The 22,342-nt window shown below is 40.8% G+C and overlaps 1 protein-coding gene and 1 pseudogene across 1 annotated transcript in view; both read right to left on the reverse strand.

The window, feature by feature from the left end:
* Nucleotides 1-22,342, reverse strand: part of Tnks (tankyrase) — a 145,399-nt gene that overhangs the window by 81,650 nt on the left and 41,407 nt on the right. The window contains exon 3 of the mRNA XM_051170061.1: nucleotides 14,095-14,190. Within this exon, the coding sequence (XP_051026018.1) occupies nucleotides 14,095-14,190 (96 nt within the window). The remainder of the gene's footprint in view (nucleotides 1-14,094; nucleotides 14,191-22,342) is intronic.
* Nucleotides 1,827-2,504, reverse strand: LOC127210345 (40S ribosomal protein S23-like; annotated as a pseudogene).

Genomic DNA, 22,342 nt, shown 5'->3' on the forward strand with positions numbered 1-22,342 from the left:
TGTAGAGGAAACTAGGAGGAAAAGATGTAATAAGTGATAGGCCAATTTTTAAACGTCTGTGAAAAAGTTCCAAGTTCAAAAGCTATTTAAAGAATTTAGTCACCGGATATTACTGAAAAAAGTATAGGCCAAGAACCATTTCTATAAAATAGAAGAAAGATGAGTTGCATTATGCTTGAAGTAATACTGTATTAATGCTTTATTTCCCAACTATGATCACTACATTTGGGTTACACAGGCTAATATCTTTACTGTTAGGAGAGTATATATGCTAAGGTGTTTAGCTATGAAGCACCACACATCTGCAACTGACGCTGATACAGGAAAGGCAATAGGATTGTGTGTGTCGGGGGGAGTTGGTCTGACTATGTAGGACTGGTAAATCTACATAAAAATCATAAAACTTGATTTTCTCAACCTGACGGCATTTGGAATCACCTAGGAGACACACTTCTGGACTGGTGAGGGTGTTTCTACAGAAAAATTTAACTGGCAGCACCACTGTATGGGTCAAGAACAGGGAGAAAGTGGGCTACCCACTAGCATTCATCCCTTTCTGATTACCTGACTCACACAGAATGTGACCAGCCCCCTCACACTCTCACAGGCATGTCTTCTTTCATAAAACACTGTTTGTAACTACCCATCTACTTACTACTTTACAGGTATTTCATTGAGGGCTGCGATCATAACAATAAGGAAAGAGAATTCCACTTCTCAAGAATCTAATACTAGGAGCAATAAGAATCAGGTAATAAATAAGGAACTGACATCACTGCATACAGGAACAGATGGTGAGGGAAAGAGTGATGAGTTTGGCATGCACGTACACATTTCCCTTTATAACCAACTACTGCCTCTTCTAACCTTTTAACCTCTACCCCACTTAGATGTAAGCATGATGCCGGTGACACAACCTCTGTAGCAGAAGGTTTAAGTTAAGAGCACTATGTCTTCTGGGTCCCAGTAATACTCTTTCCTAGTCTAAGGCTAAGCAAATGGGTGTGACTAAGTCTGCCTTTTACTAGTATCTGGCACTCACATACCTAGAGCATGTTGGGAGATGTTATTACACAGGTGTTAGCACAATAATCCCTGAGCATATTTGAAAGTGGTTTTGGTTTTCAGGGTAACCTTAACATTGTGCATCATATACTACCCTAGATTTGCGGTCTCAGGGTAACACTATACACTAGACATTATACATGCAACACTGGCACTGTGCACAGCAAGGCTGGAGCAAAGCTGGAAAGACGGTATTCTGCAAACATCCACTAGTTAATTCTCCAATAGTAAGTGGTTGGAAAACCCTGCTGCTAAGGTTGCAACCTACCAAGACCATAAATTCCAGAGCTCCAAACAAAATGGAGGACTCCGTCAGTGGGGCTTCCTCTTCTCAGCCTGGGGAGCCCGCATCCCTGCACTCTCTACCTGAGGAATCCTTAGTCCTAGGGAATCAGGTAGAATCAGGTAGAATCGTGTAGTCCTTAGGGAAATTACAGGTTCAACTTCCTTTCTCCTGATGAGAACCTTCTCAGCAAGCAATTTGGATTCCTGGAATGCCTCTCCGTATAGAAGAGGCATTCCGTTAGCTTAAGCCCCAACCGATGTTGTATATACACCCTGGGAACCCCGCCCCCAGGTTCTATGTAACCCTTGTTCACCCCAGTATAGTTAAACTGACTCACTGAAGGTGGTTCTGGAAGTCCTGGATGTCAATCCATCATATTCACAGCCATCCAAACCCTGCCCTCCACTTCTGCTCTCCTCAACCTCATGAACTGGTGGCCAACAGCCCCCAAGAAAGGGGAAGATCCACAGTAAGCTACTTACTTCAATTATATAATTTAAATATATTATTATATAACTGACAGTGCCTTCTCAAACCTAAATGATCTTTCCCATAATTTTACTATTCATTAACATCAGGTTTTTCCCCCAGAATATGAAGGTTTATTACTGTGTTTCCATAGTCAAAATGTATGATCTTGCTCTTTCCTTCTTGCCTTTGTACTGGGCCAAAAGAGACACACTGGCTACTTTAACAATCTTAAATCGGACTCCAGGAATAACACCTACAGCACGACCTTTTCGACCAAATCCAGCAACCAGGACCTCATTGTTTTCCTCAATGAAGTTCAAGCAGCCATCACTGGGCAAGAACACTGTGGTTTTCTTGATGAGCTGCACCCTCACACACTTCCGGAGAGCAGAATTTGGCTGTTTGGCATCAACCCTAATTTTTCCGGTACAATTCCCTTTGCACCTCCAAAAGAATTGGCCTTTGGGGCTGTGCCCAAGTGCCACTTATATTGTTTATCATGTCACTTCTGGCGACATTGGTGACTGTGGAGCTTCCTGGCAGTACGAAGAGCACAACACTTGCCCATCTTGCCATTGCCACAGGCCCAATCATCAGATGTTTTTGTTTTTGCTTTTTAATGATAAAACTTCCATGTCATATATTCAGTGACTTTTAAGGTCTTTGAAAATTAGTTCTTTAAAAAAAAAAAATTTGCTGTTAGGCTATTCTGATCTTAAAAGCTGAGCCAAAGAGTAAATGGAATTAATTAAAGAGCATAGAAAGAAGCTAACTAAAAGGAAAATTATGGGTTTGCACTCCTAGCCCTGCTACCAAATGATAAAGCATTAGACTTCTGATAATTTTTATTTTTGGTCACAATTAGGAAATGAAACAGTAAATACCAAAATCATCTGCTGAGAATCAAGATGAGGCACATGTATGAACAATAGCAAAGTGGATTCAAAAATAATTTTTATTTTGTGTTTGTGGGTGTTTTGACTGCATGTATGTTTGTGCCAGTGCCTGTGGAAGCCCAAAATGGGCTTAAGATACCCTGGAACTGGACTCACAAATGGTTGTGAATTATCATATAATGGGTGCGAAGAACTGACCCGAAGTTCTCTGGAAGAGCAGCCTAAGTCATCCTTCTGGTCCTCTAAAAAGTTTTTAAAATAAAGTAAGTATTTCAGGATCTTTGGGAAAATAGAGCAAATACTATTTCCCCTATTACTATCACTAAATGCACCTAGAAAACTTACATGTGATACATCAAACAAAAAATAAAGCTCGACTAACTAGGGGTTTCAGTGTAAGGAATGACATGGAACGGAGTAAGCTCTTCTTACCTCAGCATTTTACAGCCAAGTAATACCCACATCCGAACACCCTCCACACATGTAGTAATACCCACATCCGAACACCCTCCACACATGTAGTAATGCCCACATCCGAACACCCTCCACACATGTAGTAATGCCCACATCCGAACACCCTCCACACATGTAGTAATGCCCACATCCGAACACCCTCCACACATGTAGTAATGCCCACATCCGAACACCCTCCACACATGTAGTAATGCCCACATCCGAACACCCTCCACACATGTAGTAATACCCACATCCGAACACCCTCCACACATGTAGTAATACCCACATCCGAACACCCTCCACACATGTAGTAATACCCACATCTGAACACCCTCCACACATGTAGTAATGCCCACATCCGAACACCCTCCACACATGTAGTAATGCCCACATCCGAACACCCTCCACACATGTAGTAATGCCCACATCCGAACACCCTCCACCCATGTAGTAATGCCCACATCCGAACACCCTCCACACATGTAGTAATGCCCACATCCGAACACCCTCCATACATGTAGTAATACCCACATCTGAACACCCTCCACACATGTAGTAATGCCCACATCCGAACACCCTCCACACATGTGGTAATACCCACATCCGAACACCCTCCACCCATGTAGTAATACCCACATCCGAACACCCTCCACCCATGTAGTAATGCCCACATCCGAACACCCTCCACACATGTAGTAATGCCCACATCCGAACACCCTCCATACATGTAGTAATACCCACATCTGAACACCCTCCACACATGTAGTAATACCCACATCTGAACACCCTCCACCCATGTAGTAATGCCCCACATCCGAACACCCTCCACACATGTAGTAATACCCACATCTGAACACCCTCCACACATGTAGTAATGCCCACATCCGAACACCCTCCACACATGTAGTAATGCCCACATCCGAACACCCTCCACACATGTAGTAATGCCCACATCCGAACACCCTCCACCCATGTAGTAATGCCCACATCCGAACACCCTCCACACATGTAGTAATGCCCACATCCGAACACCCTCCATACATGTAGTAATACCCACATCTGAACACCCTCCACACATGTAGTAATGCCCACATCTGAACACCCTCCACACATGTAGTAATACCCACATCTGAACACCCTCCACCCATGTAGTAATGCCCACATCCGAACACCCTCCACACATGTAGTAATGCCCACATCCGAACACCCTCCACACATGTAGTAATGCCCACATCTGAACACCCTCCACCCATGTAGTAATGCCCACATCCGAACACCCTCCACACATGTGGTAATACCCACATCCGAACACCCTCCACCCATGTAGTAATGCCCACATCCGAACACCCTCCATACATGTAGTAATACCCACATCCGAACACCCTCCACACATGTAGTAATACCCACATCCGAACACCCTCCACACATGTAGTAATGCCCACATCTGAACACCCTCCACCCATGTAGTAATGCCCACATCCGAACACCCTCCACCCATGTAGTAATGCCCACATCTGAACACCCTCCACACATGTAGTAATGCCCACATCTGAACACCCTCCACCCATGTAGTAATGCCCACATCCGAACACCCTCCACACATGTAGTAATGCCCACATCCGAACACCCTCCATACATGTAGTAATACCCACATCTGAACACCCTCCACACATGTAGTAATACCCACATCCGAACACCCTCCACACATGTAGTAATACCCACATCTGAACACCCTCCACACATGTAGTAATACCCACATCCGAACACCCTCCACACATGTAGTAATACCCACATCTGAACACCCTCCACACATGTAGTAATGCCCACATCCGAACACCCTCCATACATGTAGTAATGCCCACATCCGAACACCCTCCACACATGTAGTAATACCCACATCTGAACACCCTCCACACATGTAGTAATGCCCACATCTGAACACCCTCCACACATGTAGTAATACCCACATCCGAACACCCTCCACACATGTAGTAATACCCACATCCGAACACCCTCCACACATGTAGTAATACCCACATCCGAACACCCTCCACACATGTAGTAATACCCACATCCGAACACCCTCCACACATGCAGCCCATCCATCCTACCTATGACAACAATGAGCTAGTGAGGACCACTAATATGCACTTGCCCCAGGCTTTAATTAGAAAGCCAGCAGCCTAAATTTTGATGCCTCCTAGGATCACACCAAGGCTGACTGCAGACTTCCACACCCTGCCCAGTAACAGTAACATGTTCCTACATTTTCTCATTGGCCCTGCAAAGAATCATTAACAGTAATGGGGCTGCCACCAAAAACCATGATATCAGTGGAGGCCACATAGATAAATGTAATGAGAAACAATACTATCCAACCACAACATTATCAATACCAGTCTGGAAAGGAGACAAATGTCTACTCACTCTGCTTTGGGTGACTGACCTGGTAGGAACGTAGACTCACAGCTCATGTAAGGAGGCAGTGCCTGCCTCCACATCTTACAGTACTTTTTCCAGAGCAGAGTAAAATTAAGGTGCCCTCTCATGCCACAAACAAAATGTATAGTGTCAATAGAAAATCATTTGCTACAGTAAGAACATTATAAATCGAATAAAAGATACGATCAATACTCTATGGTTTCTTATTGCTACCCTAACAAATTACCATAATCTTGATAGCTTAAAACACAAATATATTACACTAAAGTTCTAGGAGGCAGAAATCTACCATAGGCCTTGGGGAAATCTAAATATACCAATTAAAATAACAGAAACTGGCAAAAAAGAAGATAAAATGCTGCACAATTAATTTTGTGTGAAGGAAATTAATTCCAGTATAATGATATTGGCAGGTTAAAAGTGAGTAGACAAGTAAATACTTTGCAAATGTTTTTAAAACACAAGAGACTATATTAGCATCAGTTAAGTAGAATTTAGAGTAAAGAAAATGACCAGAGGCAGTGCTGACATAATGAAACAGGGCCAACTCACCAAGAAACATGCTATCTTAAATATGCATGCGCCAGGCAACGAAGCCACAGTACATTAGAAGCAAACTCTGACAACATAAAAGGAGGCACAAATTTCCAATTTTAGCTAAACTTTTACTACCACTCTCTTAATTGATTAAACTAGAGAGAAAAGTCAATCAGGATACAGAGCACATTAGAATATGTTTATTGACCTCATGTTCTTTTATTTTACTCACAGAACATACACTAATACAGAACATACTATGGACCATAAAACACAACGAAAGAAAGAAAGAAAGAAAGAAAGAAAGAAAGAAAGAACGAAAGAAAGAAAAGAAAAGAAAGAGAAAACAGCATTTTCCCAGAATTCAAGTGAATGTAAAAGCAACAAGAGCTGGAGAACATCAGTAAGTAGTCGGTGGATTATGGAGAAATTAAATTAATTCTAAAAGAACACCCAAGAAAAGCAAAACAGGCTCAATGTAGAAAAAAAGAAAAAAAAAATAATGTCAAAACAAGAAAACAGATGAAACTAATGAGTTCTTTTAAAAATATCAATAAAATTGACAAAAACTACAATGACAAACAACAAGAAACAGAGACTATCATTACTGAGTGTAGAAAGGACAACAACATATAAGACACAGGAAAACTCTAAAGAATTCTATAAACACATTTGAGAGTTTACTTAGATGATACTCAGCAATTCTTTGAAAGACAAATTACCAGAAGTCACACAAGGAGAAATACATAGCTTGATTGTCCTAGCTACATTAAACAATTAAGGTAACAAAGCACCAGTCCCAAATGGTTAGAAGTTTGTTCTAACAAAAAAGGGAAAGGAGGAGGAGAAAAAACAAATATATATATATATATATATTTTTTTTTTTCCATAATCTTCTTAAAGAACTGGGGGAGGGGGTGTGTTGTGCACAGCAAAGGGAATGCTTCTAACTGGTTTCAGACTTCCCCAGTTAACAGTACATAGAGGTGCTAGAAAACAGTAAACTCCCCTATGGTGTAAGTGTTCTACATACTGACAGACTATAAATCTCCTTGTGGGATTTAGTACAGGTTTACAAGATAAAACCACTAGGGAGAGCTGTAAAGAGTACAGGGGGGGTCTCTGTGTACTACTTGCTACATTTGCATGTGCATCTATAATTGTATCAACATTAAAATGTCAAGGGCAGAGCTAGTAATCTTATAATAGCAAACATTAATAAATTCTGGCACCATGTATACCACATAAACAAATGTGGGGCTGGGATATAGTAAATTACTTGCCTGACATTATGAGGCCCTGGGTTCTAATGTCCAATATCACACTGTCCTCCACAAAGCAAAAATTAATAATAGCTTCACTATAATAAAGTCTAAAGGAACCATTTAAACTAGCAATGTGGTCAAAGTTCTAATCTAAAATGATACAGAACTCTTCAACCCTAACAACATGAACTCTTATAGGGGCTGGAGAGATGGCTCAGTGGTTAAGAGCACCGCCTGCTCTTTCAGAGGTCCTGAGTTCAATTCCCAGCAACCACAAGGTGGCTCATAATCCTCTATAATGTGATCTGATGCCCTCTTCTGCAGATAAAGCACTCATATACAATAAATAAATAAATCTTAAAAAAAAAAAAAAGAACTCTTATAAGGCCTACTTACATTATTTTACGTGCCTTGTATTTTATCAATAGCTTGAACATTTTAAATATATATACTTACAGTTTGAAAGGCAGTGCGCCAACTGTAAGCAACTCAAAACAATTTTTTAGAAAGAAACGTACCAAGGCTATGACTTGAGGGCTAGCGAGATGATTATTGCTCAGTTATTAAGAGAATCTGCTGCTCTTCCAAAGGACCCACGTTCAATTCCTAGCACCCACACTGTGGCTCACAATGATCTACAACATTAGCTCTTAAGGACCCAATGCTCTCTTCTTGCCTCCACTGGCACCAGGTACACATGTGGTACAAAGACACGTATGCAGACAAATCAACCATACATACAATTTTTTAAAATTTAATATTATGATATGTCAGTTAATGATTATTTTTTGTCAATACTATTTGCTCAGTTATCAATAGTCAGATCCCAAACATATATTTTTAATCTAATCACTTAATACACTGTAAGTCCTGAGTTCAATCTTTTATTCTATAAATAAAGCCCACAAACATTATTTCAGGTATCAACAAATCCACAAAGAAAATAAGATTAGCGAGTGGAACTGGGGACAAGATGGTGAGACATCTGAACAGATACCTAACCGATGAGCCACAATGTTCTAGAGCCGTGTTTACCTTAGACACAGAAAAGAGTTCATGTGTGTGAGGAAAAGCATCCATCCAACTATAGTGAATATGGATCAGAAAATTAAAGACTGAAATATGCAAGATAGGAGTAAGATCACGACAGGCTGTAGCTGCAGAACTTGGACTTTATCTAGGGGTAATGGGAATGTGCCACAGAAGGTTCTGACCAGGACACTCACTACTTCCGACCGCAGTGATGGGAACTCAGTCCTCTAGATCCATGAAGTGACCGCTGTCATAGGAGAGCAAGGATGAAGATTTGGCCCTCAAGCTAAGGCGTAAGGTGGTGAGGAGCTAGTGCTCCAGTAATCTGAAAGTACAGACCTAACTACCAAGAAAGTGGATGAGACGTGCTAAAGAATGAGAAGCTTTTACTTGAGAGAAATCCTAGTAGTTAAAGCTAAGCGAACAGAGTCCAATCACTGACATCCTCACTATTTCCCTTACCTAGAAAGCAGTGAAAAGCAGTGAGTAGGATTCCAGACATGCTTTGTTGATTTACCAAGCCAGTCTGTCTCTTCAGGCCCGCATCAGACTCCTCAACACTGTCTCAGATGAGCCATAGCTGATGTCTCTGCAGTCCTGGAAGGCTGCCCAGCAACCAGAGATGAGGACTGCTTTAGATGTACAGTGAGTTCAGCTTAAAGTTTCTTCCTGGTTTTGGGTTTGTTGTTGTTTTGGGTTTTGAGACAGGGTTTTTATTCTATAATACAGAGAACCCTGGAACTCTCTATGTAGGTCAGCTGACCTCAAACTTGCCTTCTCCTGCCTTAGTCTACCAAATTCTTCAGTTACAAGTGTGAATAAGGCTTATTTAATTTTCTGGCACCTTTGTGCAAATTATCTTTCTTCCTTATTTTTGTTTCCCAAAATCAACTGGGAAAGTACTAGGGCCAATTGTGACCATAGAAACTCACACAGTTCATATTCTAGTTACCACTGACCTTGCCAAAACCAAACATTTCTTGGGTCATCTATCCCTCCCTAAACTCTCAGTCTTAATAAGTTTTCACCTCTGCCTGATTCAGTGTTCCACTGATGTCCTCTATGCTTTCCACTTTTCCCCAAATATTTTTCTTTACATAGGAAAAAAAATCCTCCTTAGTCCCATTAAAAAACGGTGCATACCTTTAATCCCAGTACTCGGGAGGCAGCTGGATCTATGTGAGTTCAAGGCTTGCCTAGACTACAAAGCGAGTTCAGGACAGACCCTGTCTCGAAAGACCAAAACAAAACAAATAAGCAAAACAAACAAACAAAAAACAAACAAAAAAACAATGCTTTTTCTTTCTTTCTTTCTTTTTTTTTTTTTTTTTTTTTTTTGGATTTTTTTTCCAGACAGGGTTTGTGTAGCCTCGGCTGTCCTAAAACTTGCTCTGTAGACCAGGCTGGCTGCAAATTCACAAAGATTCACCTGCCTCTGCTTTCTGAGTGATGGGATAAAGGTGTGAATCACAACTGCTAGGCTAACAATAATTTTTAAATACACATTAGGCGTTCCCATATTTACACCACATGCAATACAAACAAGCCTTCAAATACAAAGTCAAGAACAGAAACATCCATTTTTATGTGCTAAGCCTAAATATGGTAAAAATGCACAATTTTGGTGAAACTGATGACCTCAAAGTCACAAAGATGAATAAAAGCTAAACATGGGGTTGGTAGAATGCTTGCCTACTATGTACAAAGCCTGGGCACAGAGGCATATATACCTGTAATCTTAACCCTTGTGGGAAAAAGGACCAGAAGCTAGGCTAAACACCAAGTTCAAAGCCAACCTGGAACACATAAGATTTTCTTTTTTTTCCGCAGTGTCCATATTTCAAAATTTTATTTATCTCAAACTACATAATGGAGCAAAAAATCAAGTTGAAAGTGTAGTTGTTATAAGGATGGTATTAGTTAAATATATACATAGATTCTCCGTAGCCTGATTCCAATAACAGAGCCGAAACTTTTAAAAATACAACTGTGGAAAATAAAAGGAAAAAAAACTTAAAATATAACAATGTGCAGAAATATTACAAACCATAAGAAAATATTTCAAACACAGTAATTGCATATCTTTTATCTGAACAAAATGGAAAGGCAGAATTGAACAAAAGCTATTTTAAATTACCAATGACATCAACCTACATGGACTTTTCTTCCCCCTCCCCCCCCTTTAAAAGCCAATCTGGAATACATATGACTTTCTTGAGGGATGGGGCCTAAAAATAATCTATTGAAATGTTAAATATAAGTGAATTCACTCAAAGAACTAATGTGTGTCCATGCAAAGTTAAAAGCTGATGTGGAAGACTACTTATAGCCTCCTGAAATTATCCATGCCACTAAATCAAATAGTACATGGTATGTACGACTATCAATTATTAGCAAAACACAGACATATGCATCTGTGCATATTTTATTCAGCACTACATGTTGAATATTAGTAGAAAAGGTGTGGCTATGAGAAAGTCCATCAGTGACATCTCTAAGGGAGAATTATGATCTTTCCTTGTATGTGCTTTTCTTTTCTTTCTTTCTTTTCTTTTCTTTTTGGTTTTTTGAGACAGGGTTTCTTCTTTGTGTAGCCTTCGCTGTCCTGGAACTCACTCCATAGACCAGGATGACCTCAAACTCAGATACCTGCCTGCCTCTGCCTCCACAGTACTGCGATCAAAGGTGTGCACCACCCGGCCCAGCTTTTGTGCTTTCCTTATTCCTCTCTATTTCCAAGTATATTTTTTATAAAGAGAAAAATTCCGAAATGTTACTTTCAAAAATCCATAATTATAACACACCAAATATCTTGTTCAGTATTTAAATATTATATTCAAATTTTACATAACTTTGACATTTGATACTTTTGTTCTAAAAATCAACACAACAAACAAACCTGTACTGGCTCCAAGTCCTCCGGCTGATTAAAACGAGCACAGGTAAATAACAAAAGCTGAAACCCATAACTCTTCTATAAATATACCATTCACTCAAATAGTTCTGCAAATAGTCGAGCCAGTCTTTCTAATTAGTCATCTCTTCCAAATGCCTAATGGCACTCTCCAAAGCAAAGATTGTGTGGTAGAGTTCAACTGCCATATAGTCTATGCTTGCTTTGCATAGCAGTCTTTATGTATAAAACAAAATTCAACACATACTTTATACTGCTCTAAAAATAGCCTTTCTCTGTTAGTTTGCTTTAAGGTGTATCTGCACATTGTTTGGTTAATGTGTCAAACTCGTAACATACATGATAGACTATCAGAAAGATTTTCAGCACCTAAATACCCACAGAGAAATGAAAGAAAAATCACCCTCAAGTTATGTAATGGTGCTACAACTCATTTGGAATAAGAATGAGACTCACTTAAGTAAGTCTAACAGCTTTCAAGAGCCCCCTTCACCTTCCAAGGGTTAGGGCTGCAGGTGTAGCCTGTGTGCCAGCTCTGTGCACTGTAGGCAAGCACTCTGCAACCCCATTTTAGCTTTTGTTCATCTCTGTGACTTTGTGATCACCAAAGGAGGTGTGCTAGGGACTGAACAGGCTTTAGACATGCTGGAAAAGACAGGGCTGTGCCCCAGCCCACTTCCCTTTGTAAAATCAATGCTCATTCTTCTTCAATTTAGTTGTAGAAATAAAATTTCCACCATAATTCCATCAGAAAGAATTCCTTAGTACTCGGCGTGGTGGTGCACACCTGTAATCCTAGCAGAGGCAGGCAGATCTCTGTGAGTTCAAGGCCAGCCCAGTCTACCAAGTGTCCAGGACACTCAAAGCTACATAGAGAAACCTTGTCTTGAAAAACCAAAAAAACCAAAACAAATACAAAAGAATTCCTTAGTAACAAGCCTGTACAGGCAGAAAGTCAGGCTGGAACAGCTCACCGGGGCATTCCCGTGATGTGTAGTGCACAGTATGAATGTGTGAGTAGAGTAGTTTTATTTCCAAGAAAACTTCTGCTTTAGACTTTTTAAAAACTACAACTGAAAGAAAAGTTGTCTCAAAAAAGGAACAATATCTGTAGCGGTTTTGTTACTGAGAAAAATGTAGATTCTCCCTATCAGAGTTAAAGTACAATGCTAGATGGTGCCCAAATCAACTTGAGATGTGCTGTCTGCCCTCTGGGGTACTCCAGTGTCTGACCTGCGCTGCCATTAGGAGGTGGCCTCTTATGGCTTAAAGCTTATATCTAAACGTATGTCTGTCAAAAGGAAGACACGTAGTCCTAAAGGCAATGGTGCACTAAATGCACCTAACAAATGAGCAGGCAGGCAGAGAGATGGAGAAGACGAAAGGTCAGGAGGAGGACGCTGGGAAATACAGTCTTGCTGGCACTTGTCCCATACTGTAGCAGCTTCACTGAGGGGAGCTGTCGGTACCACAGTTCTCCTCTGGTCAGGGACCATGAAAAGTGGCTGTACTGTTGTGCATGGCTCTTTAATAAGAGGCTGGAGGCTTCAGGACCCAGGCAGGCTGGAGACAAATCAGGTAGGCCTGATTCCATCATTGAAAACTGGGTGTTTATATTAGCTATATCTACACTAATTTAAACAGCTTTAGTCCTCTGGTATATGCTATCCTAGTGTAGCAACTCATTTAATCTTTAATTAATCGAGAGAAATCAGATTACTCTGATTTAGCAGTGATTATATTAATTTTAACACAGTGGGAAGTTGTCTTTCCATGCAGAGCAATTAAGCAAAAATTCCATATATTTTAAAGCTTTCTATACATAAATGCCTGCCACTCATCTTACTTCTCTATTAAGAGTGCACAGCAAGAACATAGATCTATCTTGTCAAGCACACAGCACATTTAAAAGGTAGTTAAGAGTCACTCAGTCCATACAACCTAAAACAATACTGTTAGCACTGCAGTGACAAAGAGGCTCCAAATGACAAAGGTCAGTTAAGTAAAGGAGGGCAAAGGCGCAGAGCTCAGACGCTGAGAATAAAAACAAAAATAGATCCGATGCAGCATTCTGAGAATGAAGATCAATGACAGCAGCCGCTCAAGATCCAGCCGTTAAAACCACCATGCAGCCCGTGACAAGGGGGCTGTCTACCCCAGCATCGCCTCTGTCATGGGTCTTGGTACTCACTTTAATAAAATTAATAAACTCCAAATCTGCATTACTGGAAGTAAAAAGACAATCTATTGCCCCAGTTCAAAAAACTTGGCTATCGTGGTAAAAAGTGAAAAGATGTGATAAAACATATAAAAGTGGAAGAGGAGAGAGCATCAGAGTATTTAACTATCGACCCCAGTGATACGGCAGCAGGTTGTCTTTCCAATGGAAACTACTTTTACAGTAACACAAATGCCCTTGTCTGTTCAACAGTGAAGGGCTTAAAAAGCCAGCCGAGAAGAGGAGGTAGAGGAAAACTGTGATGTAAGCCATGAAACTGACAAAATATGAGTAGCATTATGATTTAATGCTGTAATTCTCAGTCCTGTGCACAGTGTACACACACACACACACACACACACACACACACACACACACACACACACAGCGCAATTAATAAGATAGATATCCAATTAATAAGGTACTTAGTATTTTCTTAGCTTCATTAGTAGAAAAATATTCAGTGCATGAAAATCTTATGAAAGCAAACAGTCTGCTAGCTGTTTCCTTACCTGTGAGGACAGCCTTTGCTGAAGGATCTGCCAGGTCCAGAGCTGATTTCCCATCAGTGTTCCGAATGTTTGGATCCGCTCCGTGCTGCAGCAGCACTGTGCAGGGAAAGCAGAAACAGTATCTTACCTCGGGGATACAGAGATTATTTACTGGTAAGTGTCGCCTCGGCATGGTGTAGGCATAAACATACATTGCACGATTTTTTTCTCTTTCAAGAAAAGAAAGAAAGAAAAAGGAAAAAGAAGTACTGCAGCAAAGGATCTTCTCTAGAGTAAAGCGAAGTTGGCAACTTATGGTACAGTGTTATCACATGACTTGACATCATAAACATGAAAGCAGAAGCTGGCCCTGGACAGTCCTGCTTTGCTCCCCGAGGCAGCAGTATGGGAGCTGCGTGCTTGCTCACTGACTTGCTGTGAGATGTGCTAGCTGAAACTGCCCTAGCTTTACTACCACTGTGACTGCTTGTTGCTGCTGCTGCTGCTGCTGTTGTTTCACTGCTCAGTTTCCAAATGCTTCCTCTCCTCAGAAGAGTTATAACAGCGTGCAAGGCTGTTGGTGGCTCACCGCTCACACACGAGACTCACCAGAAGCACACTGGCTTACTTCCAGAAGTTTAACAGACACTGTAATGCACGCGCCTCCAGCTCCTGCAGTCGTGCTACAAAACTGTCCCTATATTATGATCTTCCATCACACTTTCACAACTAGGAATCTAGTCCCTGGAAAATGCATGTAACAAAGCTACTTCACGAAAAACAACTACAGAGAACCCTTAAGATCCAGAACCTCTTATAACAGAATGGCCAGGAAAATAAAACATGGGGCCACCTAATGCCAAGTAAACATCTCAGCTGTGTAAGAGCAGACCTCCCAAGACCACTGGCGTGCTGCTACCCATCTGATATTAAAGCTGGTGAACAGGCAAGCATCTTCAGTCAAATACCTGCAATTCAAAGCCACGAGGAAAGTGAATCTTTCTGAGCACCTTTATAACCACACAAGCAGAAAATGCCACATCTGACCCCATGACAGATGAGCACTCAAGTATACATTAAATCACTTTCAGGTTTTGTACATGATCTATGTGAAACACAAATGAATCTCACATTGAGAGCAGGATTCCAAGCTCAAAACATCTCACTCTATACACAGGCAAATATTCCAATATCCCAGGGAGGGGTGGGTCTCAACTCCAAAGTACTTTGGTCTCAAACATTTTAGCTAAGGGTTACTTATATCTTACATAAGGGCAGAAATGGTGGCTCAGCTAGTAAAGTGCTTGTTACATAAACATGAGAACCTGAGTTCTGATCCTCAGCACCCATGAAAATGGTGGGCACAGCAGCATTCATTCATCTGCCATACAGAGGCGGCCGGGACAGTGGAGCTAGCTGGTCAATGTCTAGGCAAATCAGTGTATCCCAGACTCAGTGAGAAAGACTCTGTCCCAAAACATACAGTCCACGGAGAGAGACTAGGGGAAAGCACTCAATGTAGAACCTCTGGCCTCCATACACATCGGTACTTTCATGCATGCAAGCACACTCCTAACAAGCAAATATGGATATATACCACCCCCCGGCACCCTAAAACACACACACACACACACACACACACACACACACACACACACACACACACACACACACAGTTATAGGCTGTGAACCACAACTGATAATTCTCTGGTTTTCATTCATTCTAACTCCTACACTGAGGCCCATTACTCTTTCGGAATATTTGGAAGGTGATCTTCGTATTACTAAGTACTGATCATGCTGTTTATAAAGCCGTTCCTTCCGTGATGCATGAGCCATCAAGTCTATGGCTGCGTTACAGTGGACAGCTGTCTGAAGGTAAGCATTTACATCTCTCGCCTTAGATCTGGGTCAAATTAACACTTGCAGTATTAAAACTAGCCATGCCTGAGAAGATGCAGAGAGCTCTTGAAGACCTTCTCTGGTCATCCCCCCACCACCTGCAGTTCTCAATGGTTTCAGCTGTCTTCAGTCAATCATAGTCTAAAATACTAAATGAAAAATTTCAGAAGTAATTGTAAGTTCCAGACCACACTCCATTCTGAGTAACCTGCTCCATCCATCCAAGAGGTGAAGCAGCCCTCTGGCCAGTGTACTCACACTACATGTGCCACTACCCACTAGTCACCTAGTAGTCATGTAAGCTAACAGATGAGCGGGCACAGCATCACAGGGCTGACAGTAAGGAACCCTTATTTTACTTAGTGGTAGCCTCAAAGAGTAAGTGTAATGATGCTGGCTGCTGGTAACTCAAACATGTCAAAAGCAGCTTACCATTGCATGTTTTCTTCAAATGAATAGACGAAAGTTCTCAACTTATACAAAGAGAAAAATGTGTGTTCAGATCTGTGTAAGGACAGATCTATTGGTGACGCTGTGAGGAGGGGAGAGAAATCCATCCTGGCTATGCTATGAAACCCTCAAGCTACGTACAATGACCTTCACTACAGTATAATAATTATTATTATTCAATGCTGCTGCTAATCTGTGATGCATAACACCCAGGTTGAACTAAACATAGTTCATAGGTACAGGAAAAGTACAGACATAGGAGCTCAGAAATACCCAAGGTTTCAGGCATCCACTGATTCTTACCCTATGTCCTGTGTACACAGTGGGGAGGGGACTGCTGTGTATTGTTTAATTCCTGAAACGATCATTTTTTTTCACAGGCTTCTAAACTGACTCAAGAGTTAAAAAATAAAATATCAAGCTGCTGTTGCTTTATCATCCTGAAGGCTATAACTGGTGGCCAACTTGACTATGTCTGGAATTATCTACAAAAACCAAGCAGCTGGGAATACTGTGCAGGCCTTTTAATTAACTGGATCCTTTCAGGTAGGAAGACCCACCTTAAACCGGACCATCTGAGGTCAGAGCACCCACTCTAAATCTGGGCCAACCTTCTGCGGCAGCCTTCATAAAGGGCACAAGAAAAAGCTTTTGTTCTTTGTCTCCTTGTCCTTATTCTCGCTGGCAAGTTCATATATCCTGCTGCTGAGCGAGTCAGCCTCATGGACTGAACAGTTCTTGAGAAACAGTCATCACTGGACTAGCTGGATCACAGTCTGTAAGCCACTCTAATAAGCTCCCTGTATATGTGTAAATTCCTTTACAGATGAACAAATGAACAGCTTTTGCAGAAGCTTTTTTTTTTTTTTTTTTTTTAATTCCAGGAGGAAATTCCGGATTGGTCTGTAAGGCATCTCAATCACAAGGCAGACTCAAGAACCAAAAGGGGGCAAATCCTTGTGGCTTAGCTACTGTATGCTCTTGTGCAAAGGGTAGAAAAACAAAAGAAACAGCTAGAAAAACACTGGCTGTTCTCCACACTTGGGAATGAACACCAGATCCTGCATTAAATGGAGGTGAAAACATTCTTACTTAGCAGAATATGACAATTACATAATGGGAACTTTGATTCAGCAATTTGTAATTGGTGTTAGAGGCAAAGTGTCGAAAGGGAACTAATTCTTCAATTCCTCTAACAGTGAGTATTGTAACTATGATAACTTTCCTACTGTGCCAGAGAACCTGACTGTTTAGTTCTAGTTTGACTCTGCTTTAGGTGATTTCAAAAGTAGCAACTGTTCTGCCTCAAATGCATGGCCTTGAACCATTCTCTGGTCACTCCTAGCTCTTTCTTGGACCCGAACATAGGCACATCCACTGTAGAACAATGTCACAACAGGAAAGACCTGTTTCTTGAACCAACTGTTGCTAACAAACTCTGTAGTAGAAAATATTGACCATCTCAAGTTCATTAGACATAGGTCAAAAAAAAAAAAAAGTCTATAAGGTTTAGGTATATCTGCAATTAAAATAACAGGGGTTCAAATTTGTCTTTCCCACTGCTGAGAGGAATAAATGACAAAATTTTAGAAAAGGAAAGTATGCAGAGGCTGAGCTTGAAGTCTGACAATACCCATTACCCATCAGCTACTTAGAATATTTAAAGTACATCTTAAAATGCAAACCCCTCAGTATGCAATGCAAGCTCCTCCAAAAGCGAATCAGCCCTACCACACAGGGTAGCCATTCCACTGCTGCGTATCTACCCCAAAGATTCCACCTAAGCCCCACACCAGACACCTGCACACTAGTGTTCACTGTGACCCTTCTCACAGCAGCTGAATTATGGATGACCTGAATGGCCTTCAACAGGGAAATGCATAAAGAAAACGTGCTTTCCATATACAGTGGAGCAGAGCAGGTTGGGACTGTAAAGGTCACTGTTGGTGTTTCATAGAACTCTTAGCAGGGGCTTGTGTGGGACTACATTCTAATAAGGGAGGGATGGCATATATACAAGCAAAGGTGGCAATGGCAGCTCTGGGGAATGCCAGATGGTACGTTAGGGATTGTGTTTAAGATTCAGCTCAGATGCCTCAAACTGTACTTTCCAAGTTTGGAACCATCAAAGGTAGTTTAACTATGGCACAAAATGTAATTGGGAATTCATACTGTATGGTCAATACAAACATCAAAGGCCTCACTGAATATGGGGGTGGAGTAGCATATGAATAATCCAGAATGTGGGTATCATGGCCATTCAAACTTCATTTGCTTTATTTGCTTTATTTAGTGAGACATGGTCACTATCCAGCCCTCTTGGCCTCCAACTCATGACCCTCCTCCTTGGCCTCCCAAGTTCTAGAGAGCGTACACTATATCAACTGAGATATGATGCAGCCCTAAACCACGCCAACTCTGCTCTTCCCAGTTTTTCTACTGATCAACTTTATTATCACCTTTCCAAGTAGGAGGACTAGAAAACCTACAGCACTGACATAATAGGACAGTTATAACTCAAGCAGGACTGAATTCTCAAAAACACTCCATATGACTCCATATGTAATTCTCCTATTATCCAGCGTCTATTTATTTAGACAGAATCTGTTTAGATTCTGACAACACAATTTTAGCATTGTTGTCTCGTTTATTTTTTTCAACATTATTAAATTTAAGCACCTATATTATTCTTATAATTTAAAAAGAAAGTTAAACAACGCAAAGCTTCAGTTTGCCAAATTCTAGAAAAACGCAAAGTATTTTAGACTACACTGTATTAACCATACATAGTATTAGATGATTTTAAAAGTCAGAACTAAAACCATGTGGGTTTTTCAAGTTAAAAGTGTAGCAAGTCATTTAGAGTAAACATCAACAAAAGGTGTTTGTGGTGGCACATGCCTTTAATTCCAGCACTCGGGAGGCAGAAGCAGGTGGATCTCTGTAAATCTGAGGTCAGCCTGGTCTACAAGAAATCCTCTAATGGGGGAGGGGGGGATTGAAACTCATTAAAATTATGTGAGTTTAAAGTCTAAAATTGTTCACTGTGGTAACATTGAAAGTATTTAAACTGGTTCTATCTATGTTCAATGTTTTCCAAATATTAAGTAGCTTACTTTTCAGGGATGCAAATATTCATTTGCTAGACTGCGTTTCAAAAACAGAATCACACAGAACCCTTAAAAACAAAAAATGATTTATCTTATCTTTATTTTACATGTGTCTTAGCTGGGGTTTTATTGTTTGAAGAGATACCATGGCCATGACAACTCTTATAAAGAAAAAGATTTAACTGGGCCTGGCTTACACTTCAGAGGCTTACTTAGTCCATTAGTCATCAAGGTGAGAAGCATGGCAGCGTACAGGCAAACATGGTACTGGAGAAGGAGCTGAGGGTTCTGTATCTTGATCCACAGGCAACAGAAAGGAACTGCGTGCCACATTGGGTATAATTTAACCACGGGAGACCTCAAAGCCCGCCCCCACAGTGACACACTTCCTCCAATGAGGCCACACCTAATGGTGCCACTCCCTCTGGGCCAAGCACTCACACACATGAGTCTATGGGGGCCATTCCTATTCAATCCACCACAACGTGTATGAATATTCTGCCTGCATTAAGTCTGGGCACCATGTGTGTTCAGTGCCTCACAGATGTCAGAAGGAGACTGGATCACCCGAGAAGTTACAGATGGTTGTGAGCTGCCACGTGGGTGCTGGAAACTGAACCCAGGCCCTCTGAGGCATCTTTGCAACCCTTAAGTTATTTATCTATTTTTAAATACACTGCAGTGGTTGGTCCTTAGCTTTTTTACTACATTTATTGCGTGTGGGTACACAATATGGAGGTAAAAGGGCAATCACTTCACCATGTGGATCCTAGCGATTAAATTCAGGTCCTGAGGCTTGATGGCAAGTATCTTTACCCACTGAGCCATCTCATCAGCTACTGTTGTTGGCTTTTCCCCTAAGCAACAAAAATTTTCATTCTTTAGCAAAATATATACTAAAGAAATAAATTTAAACAATTACTCTTCAATTTTAGAACTCTGATTACATCATGGGATTTAAGTGGTGAGGGGTAAGAACGCAGCTCGTTTGGCAGACTGCATACCTACCATTCACAATACCCTGGGTTTGATTCGCAGCATTATACAAAACCAAGCGTGTAGCGACATGCCTGTAACCGATGCACTTTGAAAGAAGAGGCAGGAAGATCAGAAGTTCAAGGTCATCCTTGGCTACAGTTAGCTCAAGGCCAACTTGAGCTGTGTAAGACTGTCTCAAAACAAAAACAGGAACAGAAGCCAAGTGGTTTTTTTTCTTTTTTAACTGAAATATACAATACATCCTTGATTATATATAGCCATAGTTTCCTCAGCATAAGTGCATATATAATAGTGGAATGTTAAACAATAGCATAAATTATACCATTAAAAACTATGAAAACAAAAAAAAATTTCATTCAAGTTATGTTTTACTTACTAGGGCATAAAAATAGTCAAGCTGGTAGGAAGACTGAGTATCAGTATTATGTTAGGGTTTTTTTTTTTTTTTTAAAGCCATCAAGAGTTGATATATCACTAGCAGTAAACATAAGAATTCAAGTAACCACTGCTAATGTATATAATAATGTGGCTTGTTGAATTTAAATTAGAATTAAGGGCTAAGCATTTTCAATTTTGAGCAATGGCTAACTCACTTGGTGGTAAGCAATGAAAGTAATGAGATTTTAAAACAAAAACTAAATGCAACTTCAAGTGATCCAGTAGCTCCTGACAAGAATTAATGGAGGGAACTTGAAGGCAAAGGGAACCCAGAGTAGGAATCCTGGGAGATGCACTGTTTTGAAGTCAATCACTGACTCAGGAAGATAAAAACTGTCTTTCCTAGGTCTCATGGAGCAAAACAGCAGCAAGGAATGCCCAGAACCCACCCCAAATTAGTAACTATAAAGAATATCCTCCCCACATCATGAGAGGCTTGTGCCTCAGGATGAGGAAATGTGGGTGTGAACTAGTCCTAGGGCACCTGAGGGCACCTGAGGCTCAAAAGCATCATGACGATCTACAGGCTAGAATATGTCTGAGGAGAGGAGCGCTGAGAGAAATGTTCCTGGCCTTCAGAGAGTACAAGTCGCCACATCTCCACAACACACCTGCTACAGCTACCAAAGCAGCGGAGTGATTGTCTAGGTCAGGTGGGGAGGGTGTGTCTACAAGGTCAAAATTCTTTTCTTTTTTTTAATGATTAAAAAAAGAGTTATTTATGTACATGAGTGTTGTCTTCCACACACACCAGAAGAGAGCATCAGAACCCATTACAGATGGTTGTGAGCCACCATGTGGTTACTGGGAATTGAACTCAGGACCTCTGGAAGAGCAGCCAGTGTTCTTAACCACTGAGCCATCTCTCCAGCCCCCTTTCTTAATTAAAATGTGATTTCTTTAGTTCACTGTACTACTACCTGCACTAGTACAATGAAGGAGGCACCTGGTAAGTCAGCACATAATGAGGTAAGTCACCAAAGTCTCCCTTACTTAAGATCAAAGGGACAAGCACTTTTAAAGTTCTGAACAAAGAAGCAAAAATTAGTAATTTTGTTAAATCTTTATTCGTAGATTAATTTTTAAAATAGTATTTAAGGAATTGGAAAGTAGACACTATGTACTGCAAATCAATGTATACTGGTTGTTTCAAGAAAGAAGCATTTGGCTTTGGGGGGAAAACGTGCTTAAGCTGAACTAACCACTTTTTGCCATTTTCACTAAGATGGTTAAAAAAAAAACCCTATGTATTCAAACTTGTGTATTGGGCAAACTTACTTTTCAACTACTAGTGACAAAATGCAAACCATCAAGGAAAAAAAAAAACTAGAAGGTTTGTGATATTTACCCCTCTGAATATCAACTTCCAT

Source organism: Acomys russatus, chromosome 27, assembly GCF_903995435.1.
Source record: "Acomys russatus chromosome 27, mAcoRus1.1, whole genome shotgun sequence".
NCBI lineage: Eukaryota > Metazoa > Chordata > Mammalia > Rodentia > Muridae > Acomys > Acomys russatus.